The sequence below is a fragment of the Ipomoea triloba genome, chromosome 14 (genome assembly GCF_003576645.1).
Source record: "Ipomoea triloba cultivar NCNSP0323 chromosome 14, ASM357664v1".
NCBI lineage: Eukaryota > Viridiplantae > Streptophyta > Magnoliopsida > Solanales > Convolvulaceae > Ipomoea > Ipomoea triloba.
In genome coordinates, this window is record NC_044929.1 from 13,927,061 (window position 1) to 13,945,659 (window position 18,599).

Sequence of the window (18,599 nt, forward strand, 5' to 3'; positions counted from 1 at the left end):
CACGACAGGCTTTGTGTTCAAAGCGTGAACATCAGGGTTGATGGGGAATAGACTAAAGCTCGGTGTTAGAAGCTCGGCGAGGATGAAAGAGACGACTAATGAGGAGGAAGAGAGGGCTCAAAAGAAGATAGGATGGCATGGCGAAGGTCGGTCGATGATAAGTCTGTCAGACGGAGGTCATTCAATGGACTGCTTTGTGGAGCACATTTAAGGAAGAGTTTGATAATGAAAAGAATATGCATGGTGGTTCCTTAGGTTACAAGGCAGTTGAAGATCTTAGACTGAGAGTAATTGAACATAACTATTGACACGATTAACTACCACGGAAGGAAGTTCGAGATAGATTAGGAAAGAATCTAAAATGTAATAAGGAAAGAGTTCCTAAAAGTAGTTTAGAAGTTTCTTAAGGGAGAGATCCCTCATAGCTTGTATAAATAGGGGTTCTAGGTCTCAAGAGAGGCACAAGCAATCTAGCATACTCATAGGCAATTCATTGTACTCAAAGGCAATTCGTAATCCAAAGAGGGATGAAAGGTTACTCTAATTTTCCAATAGTGTTAGTCGATTTTTTGATGGTGTTGGCCTGTCGTTCGACCATTCCGTGAGAGATAAAACCAACATTGGCGAGCTGATTGAGAAAGTGGGAGTTAGGAAGCAATGGTGACTACTAGGTGTTGTCAAGGTGAGGGACAAGGGATAACGCAAGCTCAAACACAAGCAAATGGTACTGCTGGACAAACTGTTTCTCAGGGGAAGGACCTACGAGAGCAATTGTCTCGACCCCGTAATGGAGACCTGCGTGAACCGCTTAATCAATCTCATGCTTAGAGCAGTTGTCCAAGCCGAAGAGGCTCCCCCGCCTCCTATACCAGTCGCACCAGAGCAACTCGAGCGACTGGGGATTCTGGGGATGCATACTTGGCTGGTAGAAATCCATGTGCGAAAGGTGCGACTCCGTGAAAGAGAAGGGCTTCCGGTGGTTCAGCAAGCAAGGTCTATTCGACCGGTGGAGCAAGAACGGTCGGCCTCTTCACACCGATCTCCGTCGAAGTCGGGAGGATCTCGTCAATCCGTTTTAAACAGGTTGACAAACTAAGAAATACCGGGCAATGAAGATCTGAGGGAGGTTGCCCCCAACGAACCTAGAAATGGGCGAGAGTGACGATATGACGAGGTCCATAACCGTGTTGAGGAACACTCGATCCATGAGAGCAGCGGAGAGTCGCGTATGAAATGAGGTCAAAGGCCGGAAGGCGTTGTCGCGTTAGAACGACAAGTGCGGGATTTGCAAAACCAGATGAATTGGAACCTCGGTGATGCTCAATCTTTCTTGCGAGCGTGCCCATTCTCTTGGGAAATCATGTCCTTCCAGACCCTAGAAATGTTTAAGCTGCCCGGGAACCTAACGTACGACGGAACTAGAAATCATCGGGAGCACCTGCTTAGCTTCCAAGCTCGGTTGCAGATTCATGGAGTCGAAGATCCGCTGATGTGTAAGGCCTTCTTGACAACTCTAACTGGTTCGGCACAAAGATGGAGCATGAAACTACCCAGTATTCTATTAACAGTTTCGTGCAAATGGCCGAGCTCTTCTTGACTAATTATGCCGCCTACTTGCGTCCAAAGAAGAATTTTATGTACCTTTCTGGAGTTAAGCAGGACCTTAGTGAGTCAGTTAGGTCATACTTAGCGAGGTGGTAGAAAGAGGTTCAGGCGGTGGACGATCTCGACGATAAAACGTTACTCATCTTGTTTATGGAGAATTTAAGGTTAGTGAAGCTGTACACCAATCTCCATACTAAGTGGCCAAGCTCGTTTGCCCAAACCATTCAAAGGGCCAATCGTCACGCCGACGCTGAGGACGTGGTAAAACAAAGAAGGATCCAGGAAGGAGGGACGTCACGACCCAAGAAGCCAAGTGTAGAGGAGTCACGGGTTGGGAGGTTCGATAAGAGTCGGCTAGGCCGACAGGAGACCAGTCGTAACCCTAAAAGAGTGGGTGTCCCACCATTCCGTCAACAACCCGTCGCAGTTCAGGAAGTGCAAGCTCAGCCTCAAACAGAGCCACAACCAGCGAACGCACCCCCGACCACGGGTCAGACTTCTAGATCTGGCAAGTATTGCCAGTTGCATCGGTCGACCACCCATTCGACCAAGGAGAGTAACTTCTTGAAGAAAGAAATAGAAGCTATCATACAAAGGAGAACACCGACTCAGTGGCGTCAGGGCTTGCCTTGGCAGCGCGGGAACCAGGGTCAGACTAGAGAAGGTAATCGTGATAAAGGAAAACAACCTAATTCAGAAGAAAACGAGGATAAGTGGAAGGGAAAAAACGTCATTAACATGATTGTTGGAGGATCGGAGGGAGGTGACTCGGCCGAGTGTCCGGGTTGAGGAAAGCCTAGGCTCGACAATTATACGTTGGAGCTATATATGGACGCGCGGAGTAGGTAAAAAGGACATTTCGAGAGCCAATCACTTTTACAGATGACGACCTACCCTTGGGTGAAGGACCGCATAGAGATGCCCTAGTCATAGCCATGGACATAGTTGGTACCGTCGTACGACGAGTGCTGGTGGACACCGGTAGCAGTGTTAACGTGCTTTATCTCGACACCAGTGATTCAATCGAGGCTGAAGCTGCTATAAAGTTGTTTGTCGAGTTAGGTACCTACCCAAAAACTACCACGGTAGAAATGAATTTTGTAGTCGTCCGCCTGGAATGCTCTCACAACGCGATTTTGGGGAGACCAGGGTTGGAGGACTTAGGAGTCTTAATCTCGCTAAAGCATTTGTGCATGAAATTCCGAACACCCATGAGAGTAGGAGTGATACGTAGTGATCAGAAGGTACCTACAATATTGTCGCAAGATAGGAAGGCTGGATCTCTGGATCCATAGTATCACTAAAAAGGAGGACATGTACAAATTATCAATATATACACATTTGGCTCTCGTTCCCATATATTCATCTAGTTGTGTTTTCCTTAGTTGAATTTCATCAGCGGGCTAAGCTAATAATTCTATTTTTCTAGTTCGTTACAAATGTTATATGATTATCTAATCACTCATAAGAAATTCAATATCCATTTTTTTTCCAAACTAAAATTTTGCCTTACTGTGTTCTTGTATTTTTTTTCCAACTTTTAAAATTTTTAATTTGAATAGTCAAATACAATATTTTCCCCACTTTCTTGTAGGCATCACTATAAACAATGTGAATGGGCGTTTCTTCTACTTATAAGCGTCGTAATGAAAACAACCCTTTCTACTCGTGTTATTCTATGCGTTATAATGGGGCACACGAAAGTAGACTTGGCAATTTCTGTATACGGGTTCGTTAACGGGTCGACACGATAACGACACGAACACGATAAGGTTAAACACGAACACGACACGTTAAGGTTAACGGGTTCAAAATTGTAACACGAACACGATTTGTTAACGGGTTAAACGGGTTGACACGATAGACACGTTTTATTAACGGGTTTCGTATCGTGTCGACACGATATGACACGAAACCCGTTTAAACCCGCTAAATCTATTGATATATTAAAAACTAAAATTTAAAGTTAAGTTATATAAAAAAGAAATAAAACATAATCCAATCCATCAAACAAACTAAAAAAATATTCAATTTATAACATTCATAAAATTATAAAATAACGTCAAAAAATCATAATTAAAGAAGTCCATACTAGTTTTTAGAATAAAATTGAACACAATAAACATTCAAATTTCATATTATTGAACATCAATAATTGGTGTATGATTTTGGCCTAATGTAGTAAATTCATTCTTAACCATGTTCATGATATATTTTGTAAAGACAATGGTTCTTACCTAAATGACAATGATTCTTAGCGGGTTCTAAACATGTCTGTGTAAACGGGTTAACACGATAATATTAACGGTTAAACGGGTCCTTAATAGGTTTAACGGGTTGACCTGTTAAGACACGAAAACATAACGGGTTAACCTGTTAACAACCCGGGACATGTTAAGGCTAAACACTAACCCGTTATTTTCGTGTCTGGTTTCGTGTCGTGTTAACGTGTCGTGTCGATAATTGCCAGGTCTACATGAAAGCTGAAATAAGGGCACACAATTAATCCGCTCTAGGTACATGTAATTTCGGAGTTTATTCAACTATATATGCATGCGATTTTCAACTGTACACAAATAACTAACATACAGATCAGGCAAAATTCCATTTTAGTGAATATAGTTGTTTATGGTCTTCTCCCGTTCCTATGGAAGTTAGGACTTTATACCTTAATTAATTACAGTTCATGTCTAACTCATGCTTTGGCTAGGGCATGTCGGTAGGTCAGCGAATCGAGTGGCTCATCCTTTGGCTAGGGCAACTGGTTCTTCGCCTGTCCTTAGTTCGTGGGTTTCGGCCTCTCCTACTTGTATTGCGAGTTTCTTCTAGTTAATGAAATTTTTTACTTTTCAAAAAAAAAAAAAAAATTACAGTTCATGTCTAACTCTATGTTTGTTAATAATAGGCCTTCCATAATTATAATTTGTGTAAAATATTTTATTTGCCCTCAATTTTTATTCTTAGGTGTCATTATCATACTAGACCTCATCTTAACCGATTATGCTTCTTGATTCAATGGATAAAATTTGTGCTCATAGTCCTCTATTAATATGTATTCTCGTGTCAACAAAGGCACATATATATAAAGTTAACTGTTTTTCATTTCAATTATCATTATAACTTTTTTCCCTTAAGCGTTTAGAACAAAAATGACATCTGTATTCTCTATACACCGATTAACCAAAATAACACTAGATAAATAAAAATAAAATAAAAGAAGATAACTTCACTAACACATACACCATCGCCACTATTTATACCCAATTATTATTGGGAAGTGCGAAATCGTGGAACCGAAACGACGATTCCCCGGCGGTATCTCTCTCAAGCCGACCGGCAATATCATCATCATCATCATCATCCGGCAACGACACCGGCATAACCTGACTCTCACGCTGAACGCGCGGCACAGCGACGACTTCCTGCTGCTGCCACGGCGGCTGCGCCGGCGGAGAAACCGCCCGGGAGCGGATGCTGCCGCAGCTGGGAATGCAGACGGCGCGGTCCCACAGGAAGACGTGGATGAGGATGGGGACCCTGGCGTGGCGGTGCAGGGAGAGCTTCTGGCTCAGGGACACCGTGTCGTAGCACCGGATTGCGCCGGCGGTGGAAACCATCCACGGTAGCACCTTCTGGTTCGAGATTCGAGAAACTACTAGAAGCTTTGACTGCTTAGAAGCTTCTTCGTAGAGATTGCTCAGGCCTGATCGCGCTGATGGCGCATCTTCGTTGCCTTTTATCACCGAAGATACGTATATGAAACCCTGTTAATTACATAAACACATACATATATACATACAACAGGTTAGCTATACCCAATCATTTTTTTGAAAACAGATATACCCAACTTTAGTTAGTTTAATTTATGCTATTATTATTATATTATAGAGAGGCTGGTGATGTTCCAATGAGAATCCTGGCCTCCTCAATCTCATAAGAATATGTAAATTTGTACATAAATGCACATAATCTTCTACACAAATGCACACAATCTCATATTCCAGTGCACAGTGTACATGTAGAACCCCTGAAATAGTTTGTGTGTATTTATGTAGATGACGATTGTGTGCATTCAAGTTGATTCTCATAGGAGAAGAGTTTTATAAATTTGACTCTTAATAAAACAGGAGAAGCTTAGCTATATATGAAATTTAGCGTCTTAGCTTCTTAGCTTCTTGGTTTGAGCTGGTCCCACGTTATATATAAAATAATCATGAATATAAATTAAGATAGATGGAGGAGATGAAATGAAATGAAAGAAATTACCTCTTCAGTTCTACTTATGGCAAATCCTAGCTTAGTGTCATGTTCTTGGATAATGATTTCAATGGGGATCTCTCCACCAAGAGGGGAAAACCAAAGGCGAACACCTCTCACCACCCCAATATCCACTCCGTGGTAGTCTTCAAACCCATACAAGCTTGCATTCGCAAGATTCGACAGATCAGACAGCGATCCAGCATTTACTGTCGACGATGCTGTCTCTCCCGATATCTACAAACCCTAAGATCAATTAGTATCTTATCGGATCAAAAAAACGCGATGGCCCTGTTTGGTAAATAATCAATTTTAGCTTATTTGGCCATAATAAGTTTTTTAATTAGCTTTGTGAGAAAAGAAATTATACCAAACAGCTATCAGCTAACAGCTAATCTATCAAACAACTTTCTACAATCAGCTAGTGTTATCAACAAATCATACATTTTAACCCAAACAGCCAACCAATTAGCTAATTAAAAGTCATTTACCAAACAGGGCCTATTATTAATTAATTAAATAAATAGCGTACCTTTGTAAGAAGGGATTCAGTTTGAATGTTCATGAAGACAATGGGAATGCCAGAAGCCTGAGAAGCGTTGAGCCAAGCATTGGCACGGGCAAGAGTATCCTCAACATCGTTGTATCGAAAAGCAACCTTGTCGGTGGCTTTGGGCAAGAGGAGCATGGAGTAGAAGCTGCTGGAATTGGGCACTGCTAACATCTCCGCCATCCTCCTCTCCCATGGGTACGATACGTATCCGTCTTGCATCGGAGTTTTTGCCAGTGCAGCCACCATTCTTGAGTTCCTTGAAGCTGCATTGCATTATACATGCATCTATCAATACCTACAAACTTAATTAGCTACCTACCAATTATATTCCTTTCACCTTTAATTTAAACAAAGTAATTTGGGCTTTCCCAACTAACTATACTGTATTGTGATGGCATCCTGATTGTTACCATTCCAAATGTGTGGTCATAGGTGTTGGGATTTAGTGAGAAAGATAGTGGCTTAACGTGAAGACTTCAAAGAAGGAAGGAAAGAAAGACTCTGTGTCGTGTTGTGAGCAACACTTCTTTAAAAGCAAATTCTGGTGATAGTGCAGTCTGAGATGCCGGGTTGCTTCCACAGATTGGACTAAGTAAAGCTTGCACTAGCTGAACGAGATGGACTACTATTATATGCTCAGATTTAGTTCATTTACTATTATCATGAAAGGAAATTCTATTTGCACCACCCTAATTGCTATTTATACTACCTTTGATAGGTTTGTTAGCTTTATAGGTGGTGTAAATAGAATAATTTGCTATTTGCACCACCTTCATGACAAACGTTATTTTTTTTAATATTTATTATTTATTCTTTATTTTTCTTTAAAAAAAAAAAACCACGCATTCTCCCGTGGGTTGCCTTCCCACCGGAGAAGGAGAGGGGTTGTGTTTTTTTTTCTCATAATATTTTAATTTTTAAATTTTTAATTAAAAACTATTAATAGAATCTCATAAATTAAATTTGATCAAGGTGGCGTAAATAATCATATCTACACCTTTATTTCTATTTACACTACTTATAAAATTGTTGAAATTTTTCATCTTTTTACAATTCTAAGGTTATTTACACCACTTTTCAGGATGGTACAAATAACCACACTCATCATGAATATTTCAAAAAAAATTGAATTTAGCATAGTGCCGAAATCAACCTAGTTTTTATTTTTATGTGGGGGTTATGATTAACTTCCACAACCATTTTAATTGGTTTAATGTGAACACGGGTAATATATCGACACCGCCGACCTACAACTCCTTGCCGTGATGGCCGTGCCGTGCATTACTAAATTAAAGTTTAGCATCAATGCCACGCCCACCAAAGTAGACAACTTAGCTTCTTCTTAAATGGTTTAATTTGGTCAAAAAGGTTCAACCTATATATTTTTGTATCCTGTACATTCTATTTTTGCTTTAAAAAAAAAAAAAAAAAGACTTACCAATATTAAAATTTCAACCGCCTCAAATTTCTAAAACGTCATTCATGACAAGAAAATATTGACACATCTAATTCAAGTATACATACAACTACCAACCTTGAGACTAGCAACTTTTGTTTTAAAAATACGATAAAATTACTTGATTATGACATCGGATGAATAGACAAAAAGAAAAGTTTTAAAATAATAAAATATATATAATTTTGAGATAACCATCTATAGTTTAAAAAATTCCATTAAAAAGGTATTAATAAAATTATAAAAATTTCAACATCTATTTTGCTTTTAAAGATAGTAATAATAATGGCATAAAAGACATAGGGTAAGTCTTTCACTAACAACATGTCTGGTTTAGTTTATAAAATAAGTTAAGAATGAAATAATATTCTTAAAAATAGATCTATTGAATTGCTGATAAGTCATTTTATTCATGAGAATAGTAATCTTGAGAATAAATTATTCTCTTTGTAAGATGAATAGCTATTATGATACGAGGAAGGTTTGGTATTAAGCTATTCTCAAATTTTTAAGAGTAATCTAGTTTTTGTAATACTTAATCTAATCTAATATCTACACACATTATTACAATTAAGATATAAGAATATATATGATAGATGCAAGTGCATGGTAACAATAATGAAAAAAGATGATGGAAGTTATAACTATAATGATATTTTTGGGCAAAAAATTGTATATATAGTACAATTTTTATAGTTTAATGTATCAAAAAATGTAATAGAAACACGGACATAAATGAATGGTACCAACCTTCATTCATACTTATTATTTTTATTATATTTTTATTTATAGTACAACTTTTATAGCTTAATGTATCAAAAATGTAACAGAAACACGGACATAAATAAAGATTGCCACACTATTATATTTTTATATTTTATATATTATTTTTAGATTAGATATATAAAGATATTCAAATTTAAAATTTTATTTAAAATATGATGGTGATGTGAACCGATAAAAGAGCGGAACCAATACACGTGAAAACGAAACAATAAAATATGATCACTCCAACAAGGCATTGATGGCAAACAACAAATATAAAGGTCAAATGTCTGCTTTAATTTTCGACTATTCAAATATCGACCAATTACATTATACTATGCTTTCCTAACTTCTGTCCACCTAATGAGTAATAATTAGTTCGTTAGGTAAGTCTGAAATAAATATTTACTCCCTATTATATTCCCAATAAAAAATCATCATATTTAAATCAAATTTCATAAAAATTTATCACTATATTATACTCCGTAATATTTATTAAATTTTAACTAAATATTGTGTATTTAATACCAAGTATTAAATTATCATTATTTTAAGACTAAATATTCATAAGAGTTAATACCCAATTTGATCCATGACTATTGTGATTTTACCACTTTAATTATCGACTTCTAAACTTATTTAATTTCGTCCCCAATTATGCAATTTTTTCTTAAAAGGACCTCTATACTATTAAGATTTCACCACTTTTGTCCTCGACTACACAAGTTGTTCAATTTAGTCCCTAACTATGCAATTTTTACATAAAATGACCCCTTAACTATTAAGATTTTACTACTTTAGTCATCAAAAAACTATTAAGATTTCACTATCTTCAAAAAAACTATTAGGATTTCACCACTTTAATCCTCGACTTTCCAAAGGAATGCTCAACTTTTCTCTTCATTCGATCTTATTATTAATGACATTATAAAAATAGCTAATGACTTGTCTAATATTAGCTTTATGTTCGCTAAGCGGTCCGCGAACAAGGTTGCCTACCTTCTTGCTCGGGAAGCCTTGTTTAAGTCTGACTGTTCGGATTGTTTTGTTATTCCGTTTCCTTCTGTTGTTTCTGCTTTAGAGCTTGACTCTTCTTAATGAAATTTCGTCTTTGTTTTCAAAAAAGAAAAAAAAAAAAAAAAAGAAAAAGAAAAATTCTTGGCTCTCCAAAAAAGATCTCTAAATCCACAATAAACTTACATTATAAGTTAACATTTGTATAGTAGATGATCGAAGTGGTGAAATCTTAATAGTCGAGGAACTATTTTAAGTATAAATTACATGGTTAGAGACTAAATTAAACAATTTTAGTAGTTGATGACTAAAATAGTAAAATTCTATTAGAGAAAAATTACATAATTAGGAACTTGAACAATTTGAATAGTTTTTTTTTTTTTTTGAAAATAACAATTGAGGAACAAATTGATAAAATTTTAATAGTTGAGTGAAAAAATTAAGTATTAACTCTATTCATAATAACTTAATCATGCAATTAACTATTGGCGGCCATCGTCACTAAAATGGAAAAAGTCAAACACTGTAACTCAAAAAAATGAGGATTAATTATTTTGGGGGGCGGTGAGGGATGGTACGGTGTACATACCTTGCAATTCCAAGCACTCGCTCTCCGTCCGATCAACGAAGCCGACCGCATAGTTAGGATCATCGATGGCCCTCAGCACGTACTGTTTCCGCCCCACCGATTCGTTGGGGACCAGGCAGGCCTGCAGCTCGGCCAAGTCGCCCGAGCCTCGGCGGACCCGCACGCGCACGGACGTCTCCTTCGCCTTAAAGGACGTGTGGAGCAGCTTCTGCACCCCCGCCTTGCCGTTCTTGAACGGCGCCACGATCGTGAGGTTCCCGATTCGGAGCTCCTCCACGATGTCTCCCGTCTGCAACATGTCGCCCGTCCACTCGTCGCCTTTCGAGCTGCCTTTCAGACATTGTACGGACAGGACCAACGAGGAGGTCGGCTTCGACGACGACGAGAAAAACGAATTGTTGGAGCTGCCCAGTGAGTTGGAGCGCTCCATGTCCATGGGCATTTCTAATTTCTTCGCTTCACCCAAAAACGCTTAAGATCGATATCGATCTTGAGTGGGGTTTAGGACACTGATGATATAATCCGTTTTGATTTGAGTTGGTTCGGAGAAATTAAGGAAAACAACATGAGATGGAGAGAGAGAGAGGATGGTCTGAAAAGGAAAAGAATTTAAGGGAGGAAGAAGATCGAATCGAAATGGATGAAGAATGAGAAGATGGAGATGGGTATGGCGCTCTTCTCTAATAAAAGAGTCAAAAAATGAAGGAAATTTATAAATACCTAAATTCCGTGTTCTCTTGGTTTCTAGATAAACTACTTTCTAACATTTCTATTATATTTCACCAAAAAAAAAAAAAAAAAAGTATTAAGCTATTTCTCAAATTTTAAGAGTAATCTAGTTTTTGTAATACTTAATCTAATCTAATATCTACACACATTATTACAATTAAGATATAAGAATATATATGATAGATGCAAGTGCATGGTAACAATAATGAAAAAAGATGATGGAAGTTATAACTATAATGATATTTTTGGGCAAAAAATTGTATATATAGTACAATTTTTATAGTTAATGTATCAAAAAATGTAATAGAAACACGGACATAAATGAATGGTACCAACCTTCATTCATACTTATTATTTTTATTATATTTTTATTTATAGTACACTTTTATAGCTTAATGTATCAAAAATGTAACAGAAACACGGACATAAATAAAGATTGCCACACTATTATATTTTTATATTTTATATATATTTTTAGATTAGATATATAAAGATATTCAAATTTAAAATTTATTTAAAATATGATGGTGATGTGAACCGATAAAAGAGCGGAACCAATACACGTGAAAACGAAACAATAAAATATGATCACTCCAACAAGGCATTGATGGCAAACAACAAATATAAAGGTCAAATGTCTGCTTTAATTTTCGACTATTCAAATATCGACCAATTACATTATACTATGCTTTCCTAACTTCTGTCCACCTAATGAGTAATAATTAGTTCGTTAGGTAAGTCTGAAATAAATTTACTCCCTATTATATTCCCAATAAAAAATCATCATATTTAAATCAAATTTCATAAAATTTATCACTATATTATACTCCGTAATATTTATTAAATTTTAACTAAATATTGTGTATTTAATACCAAGTATTAAATTATCATTATTTTAAGACTAAATATTCATAAGAGTTAATACCCAATTTGATCCATGACTATTGTGATTTTACCACTTTAATTATCGACTTCTAAACTTATTTAATTTCGTCCCCAATTATGCAATTTTTTCTTAAAAGGACCTCTATACTATTAAGATTTCACCACTTTTGTCTCGACTACACAAGTTGTTCAATTTAGTCCCTAACTATGCAATTTTTACATAAAATGACCCCTTAACTATTAGATTTACTACTTTATCATCAAAAAACTATTAAGATTTCACTATCTTCAAAAAAACTATTAGGATTTCACCACTTTAATCCTCGACTTTCCAAAGGAATGCTCAACTTTTCTCTTCATTCGATCTTATTATTAATGACATTATAAAAATAGCTAATGACTTGTCTAATATTAGCTTTATGTTCGCTAAGCGGTCCGCGAACAAGGTTGCCTACCTTCTTGCTCGGGAAGCCTTGTTTAAGTCTGACTGTTCGGATTGTTTTGTTATTCCGTTTCCTTCTGTTGTTTCTGCTTTAGAGCTTGACTCTTCTTAATGAAATTCGTCTTTGTTTTCAAAAAAGAAAAAAAAAAAAAAAAAAGAAAAGAAATTCTTGGCTCTCCAAAAAAGATCTCTAAATCCACAATAAACTTACATTATAAGTTAACATTTGTATAGTAGATGATCGAAGTGGTGAAATCTTAATAGTCGAGGAACTATTTTAAGTATAAATTACATGGTTAGAGACTAAATTAAACAATTTTAGTAGTTGATGACTAAAATAGTAAAATTCTATTAGAGAAAAATTACATAATTAGGAACTTGAACAATTTGAATAGTTTTTTTTTTTTTTTGAAAATAACAATTGAGGAACAAATTGATAAAATTTTAATAGTTGAGTGAAAAAATTAAGTATTAACTCTATTCATAATAACTTAATCATGCAATTAACTATTGGCGGCCATCGTCACTAAAATGGAAAAAGTCAAACACTGTAACTCAAAAAAATGAGGATTAATTATTTTGGGGGGCGTGAGGGATGGTACGGTGTACATACCTTGCAATTCCAAGCACTCGCTCTCCGTCCGATCAACGAAGCCGACCGCATAGTTAGGATCATCGATGGCCCTCAGCACGTACTGTTTCCGCCCCACGATTCGTTGGGACCAGGCAGGCCTGCAGCTCGGCCAAGTCGCCCGAGCCTCGGCGGACCCGCACGCGCACGGACGTCTCCTTCGCCTTAAAGGACGTGTGGAGCAGCTTCTGCACCCCCGCCTTGCCGTTCTTGAACGGCGCCACGATCGTGAGGTTCCCGATTCGGAGCTCCTCCACGATGTCTCCCGTCTGCAACATGTCGCCCGTCCACTCGTCGCCTTTCGAGCTGCCTTTCAGACATTGTACGGACAGGACCAACGAGGAGGTCGGCTTCGACGACGACGAGAAAAACGAATTGTTGGAGCTGCCCAGTGAGTTGGAGCGCTCCATGTCCATGGGCATTTCTAATTTCTTCGCTTCACCCAAAAACGCTTAAGATCGATATCGATCTTGAGTGGGTTTAGGACACTGATGATATAATCCGTTTTGATTTGAGTTGGTTCGGAGAAATTAAGGAAAACAACATGAGATGGAGAGAGAGAGAGGATGGTCTGAAAAGGAAAAGAATTTAAGGGAGGAAGAAGATCGAATCGAAATGGATGAAGAATGAGAAGATGGAGATGGGTATGGCGCTCTTCTCTAATAAAAGAGTCAAAAAATGAAGGAATTTATAAATACCTAAATTCCGTGTTCTCTTGGTTTCTAGATAAACTACTTTCTAACATTTCTATTATATTTCACCAAAAAAAAAAAAAAAAACATTTCTGTTATATTCCAACACTTAATAATATTTTAATACATTTTCTCCTTATCCAAATAAAATAATTCCAAACATAAATTTCAAAGAAGAATTATTTATATTTTTGATTTCATGACTATTATGTTATTTCTGAATTTAGTTTTCAAATAACTAACACTTTTAACTTGTCACACTTGACTCATAATTTTAATATTTTGTCACATTTGTTTAGTTTTTCCATGAAACTTCTAATAAAAAAATATATATAGTAGGTGTTATGTTTTCAATTCAAAAGTATACTAATTTGAACATTTCGATACTTTTGGAGAGAAAACATATGGTTTCGACTTTCGAACTAAAAATATGACATATTTTTGTTACGTTGTTTTATGCCAAATATTTGATCAAATGTACAAAATACACAAAAAATAAAAATAAAAACTTACAGCAATATGACAAAAAAAATAGTTATATGACTAAAAGTCATAATTATTCTTTACAGAAAGTACATCTTACTATATCATTTTTATTAAAATTATTTTTGGTAGAGCAATGATATTTATGTCATATCAACTAGGTTCTAAAAGAAAAAAAAGAAAGAAATATAATAAAGCACATACATAGAAGTGTCATTTATTTATGAGTAAATTTTACTTTTAGTCCTCGACTATTGTGGCATTGTCACATTTAGTTTTATTTTTTTAATTTTTTTCATTTCTGTTATATTCCAACACTTAATAATATTTTAATACATTTTCTCCTTATCCAAATAAAATAATTCAAACATAAATTTCAAAGAAGAATTATTTATATTTTTGATTTCATGACTATTATGTTATTTCTGAATTTAGTTTTCAAATAACTAACACTTTTAACTTGTCACACTTGACTCATAATTTTAATATTTTGTCACATTTGTTTAAAAAAAAAAAAAAAAAAAGAAAAAGAAAAATTCTTGGCTCTCCAAAAAAGATCTCTAAATCCACAATAAACTTACATTATAAGTTAACATTTGTATAGTAGATGATCGAAGTGGTGAAATCTTAATAGTCGAGGAACTATTTTAAGTATAAATTACATGGTTAGAGACTAAATTAAACAATTTTAGTAGTTGATGACTAAAATAGTAAAATTCTATTAGAGAAAAATTACATAATTAGGAACTTGAACAATTTGAATAGTTTTTTTTTTTTTTTGAAAATAACAATTGAGGAACAAATTGATAAAATTTTAATAGTTGAGTGAAAAAATTAAGTATTAACTCTATTCATAATAACTTAATCATGCAATTAACTATTGGCGGCCATCGTCACTAAAATGGAAAAAGTCAAACACTGTAACTCAAAAAAATGAGGATTAATTATTTTGGGGGGCGGTGAGGGATGGTACGGTGTACATACCTTGCAATTCCAAGCACTCGCTCTCCGTCCGATCAACGAAGCCGACCGCATAGTTAGGATCATCGATGGCCCTCAGCACGTACTGTTTCCGCCCCACCGATTCGTTGGGGACCAGGCAGGCCTGCAGCTCGGCCAAGTCGCCCGAGCCTCGGCGGACCCGCACGCGCACGGACGTCTCCTTCGCCTTAAAGGACGTGTGGAGCAGCTTCTGCACCCCCGCCTTGCCGTTCTTGAACGGCGCCACGATCGTGAGGTTCCCGATTCGGAGCTCCTCCACGATGTCTCCCGTCTGCAACATGTCGCCCGTCCACTCGTCGCCTTTCGAGCTGCCTTTCAGACATTGTACGGACAGGACCAACGAGGAGGTCGGCTTCGACGACGACGAGAAAAACGAATTGTTGGAGCTGCCCAGTGAGTTGGAGCGCTCCATGTCCATGGGCATTTCTAATTTCTTCGCTTCACCCAAAAACGCTTAAGATCGATATCGATCTTGAGTGGGGTTTAGGACACTGATGATATAATCCGTTTTGATTTGAGTTGGTTCGGAGAAATTAAGGAAAACAACATGAGATGGAGAGAGAGAGAGGATGGTCTGAAAAGGAAAAGAATTTAAGGGAGGAAGAAGATCGAATCGAAATGGATGAAGAATGAGAAGATGGAGATGGGTATGGCGCTCTTCTCTAATAAAAGAGTCAAAAAATGAAGGAAATTTATAAATACCTAAATTCCGTGTTCTCTTGGTTTCTAGATAAACTACTTTCTAACATTTCTATTATATTTCACCAAAAAAAAAAAAAAAAAACATTTCTGTTATATTCCAACACTTAATAATATTTTAATACATTTTCTCCTTATCCAAATAAAATAATTCCAAACATAAATTTCAAAGAAGAATTATTTATATTTTTGATTTCATGACTATTATGTTATTTCTGAATTTAGTTTTCAAATAACTAACACTTTTAACTTGTCACACTTGACTCATAATTTTAATATTTTGTCACATTTGTTTAGTTTTTCCATGAAACTTCTAATAAAAAAATATATATAGTAGGTGTTATGTTTTCAATTCAAAAGTATACTAATTTGAACATTTCGATACTTTTGGAGAGAAAACATATGGTTTCGACTTTCGAACTAAAAATATGACATATTTTTGTTACGTTGTTTTATGCCAAATATTTGATCAAATGTACAAAATACACAAAAAATAAAAATAAAAACTTACAGCAAATATGACAAAAAAAATAGTTATATGACTAAAAGTCATAATTATTCTTTACAGAAAGTACATCTTACTATATCATTTTTATTAAAATTATTTTTGGTAGAGCAATGATATTTATGTCATATCAACTAGGTTCTAAAAGAAAAAAAAGAAAGAAATATAATAAAGCACATACATAGAAGTGTCATTTATTTATGAGTAAATTTTACTTTTAGTCCTCGACTATTGTGGCATTGTCACATTTAGTTTTATTTTTTTAATTTTTTTATGTTACATCTTTGACTTTAAACAACTTTCACTTTTAGTCCTCGACTATTGTGTCATTGCCACATTTAGTCCTATTCTTTTAATTTTGTCATATTACATCCATGACTTTGAGCAACTTTCACTTTTAGTCATCGACTATTATGACATTTTCACATTTAGTCTTATTCTTTTAATTTTGCCATATTACATTCATGATTTTCATTTGATTGCAATCATTAATCTTCCGTTAAAAATACCATTATTTTACCATTACAAATATGAGCTACGATATTGAAATACAGTGATATCCTTAAATTGACATATAACAAAGGGAAAAATCCTTATACATATCGTAACTCATATTTCTATGAGTTACAATATTACATCCTTTGATATTTACGATATTTCTAATGTGTTTATGAGTTACGATATGTGTAAGGATTTTTTTCTTTGTAATTTGTCAATTCTAACGATAAGGATTTTTTTCTTTGTAATTTGTCAATTCTAACGATAAATAATGAAGTTTTTAACGGAAAGTCATGGATGTAATATAGAAAAATTAAAAGAATATGACTTAATCCGGCAATACCATAATAGTAAATGACTAAAAGAGGAAGTTGCTCAAAGTCATGGATGTAATATGACAAAATTAAAAGAATATGACTAAATGTGACAATATCACAATAATCGAGGACTAAAAGTGAAAGTTGTTCAAAATCAAGGATGTAATATAGTAAAATTAAAAGAATAGAACTAAATGTGAGAATGTCACAATAATCGGGAACTAAAAGTGAAATTTGCTCTTTATTTCTTTCTTTCTTTCTTGTAAAAAAAATATTTATAATAAAGAAATTGTTGAAGCTCCTATATATTTTTGAAAGTGAAGCTCCTATATATTTTCATCTTTCAACATTTATAACTTTTAAAACTCCTCAAAGTTGGGAAATTTTTTATTTTCCACAAATTTAACAATTTAGCACATCATTACTTACCATTTTTTGGTGTTTCTTTCTTACCATACCACACTATGCATTTGAATATTCAAAAGTAGAATATAGATCGAATATCTGGAATTTATGAAAGTTAAAGGAAAGAGAGATGCAATGTGGGGGAAAAATGAATATGCAATAATTTTGGGTTTGCCTTTCATACAATTAGACCACAAGGCCTTTCAAATCACTACATATTGTATTGAACTGGGTAACCAATATCTGTCTTAGTTTACTTTCTGCCAGTTATATTTCCGTACCTTACTTTTATTCTGTTGAATTATCTGGTAGATCAATCGTTTAGGGCTTGTTTGATTTCAACAGCGTATGAGTTAGGCAGACTGTAACTCAGTCATTAGAAAATATCAAAATACATAAAATCACAATTTATAAATGGATAACTCCAAACTTAGAAGTGGAAGTTAAGAAGAAAAGAAAGTTAATTAAAAATACTCTCACTGAATCGAGTCTTCTAAGTTGAAAGAAGAATCAGTTTGATTTGTTTCAAGTCTAGCACATAAACCAAAACCATCTTTCAAGCGGAAGGAAGTTGGGAGATCAACCTAACTAGATGACTTCGTGATTGACCATTGGCTAGCTCTGATCAAGCAATAAAAGACAAGTCGACAAAAGACTGTGATTCTCTCTCTCTCTCCCTCCCTCCTTCCCATTACAAGGAAACTTGTTTCCTAGCTTTGATTTTTAAAATTCAAGCTCATTTACAATTATTTCAAAAAAAAAAATTTAATTTGTTAAAAGTTTATTCAACCCCTTCTAGATATTAAGCTTGCCCGAGACCAACATTATGATGTAGGAGTGTTTGATTATTTATACTAATTATTCCTAAGTACTAAACAATGAAATTAATATTACAAGTAATTTCTTTTCTATAAAATTTAAATTCAATTCCTCAACAATTCTTTTTTACAAACCAAACGGACCTTTAATTCTCGAACTTTTAATCCTCAAATTATAAGTAAAATAACAGTGTTACTTCCTCCTTTAACAAATTAAAACAATCTCTTCCGCTCTTGAATTTTCACACCTCCAA

At 35.1% G+C, this 18,599-nt stretch overlaps 1 protein-coding gene across 1 annotated transcript; it reads right to left on the bottom strand.

The window, feature by feature from the left end:
* Positions 1-4,682: 4,682 nt before the first annotated feature.
* LOC116003519 lies at positions 4,683-10,935 on the bottom strand. The gene is made up of 4 exons (XM_031243410.1): positions 10,240-10,935; positions 6,395-6,678; positions 5,872-6,099; positions 4,683-5,369 (listed from the first exon to the last, which is right to left on the bottom strand). The coding sequence occupies exons 1-4, from the start codon at positions 10,679-10,681 to the stop codon at positions 4,860-4,862; spliced, it is 1,464 nt and encodes a 487-aa protein (XP_031099270.1). The 5' UTR covers positions 10,682-10,935; the 3' UTR covers positions 4,683-4,859.
* Between the last annotated feature and the right edge of the window lie 7,664 nt (positions 10,936-18,599).

Excerpts from the sequence above, each read along its gene's own strand:
- LOC116003519 (XM_031243410.1), bottom strand. The coding sequence starts at position 10,681 with ATGCCCATGGACATGGAGCGCTCCAACTCACTGGGCAGCTCCAACAAT. Across the intron at positions 6,679-10,239 it reads CGAGTGCTTGGAATTGCAAG|CTTCAAGGAACTCAAGAATG; the intron begins GTATGTACACCG and ends AATGCAATGCAG. Across the intron at positions 6,100-6,394 it reads CTGAATCCCTTCTTACAAAG|ATATCGGGAGAGACAGCATC; the intron begins GTACGCTATTTA and ends TAGGGTTTGTAG.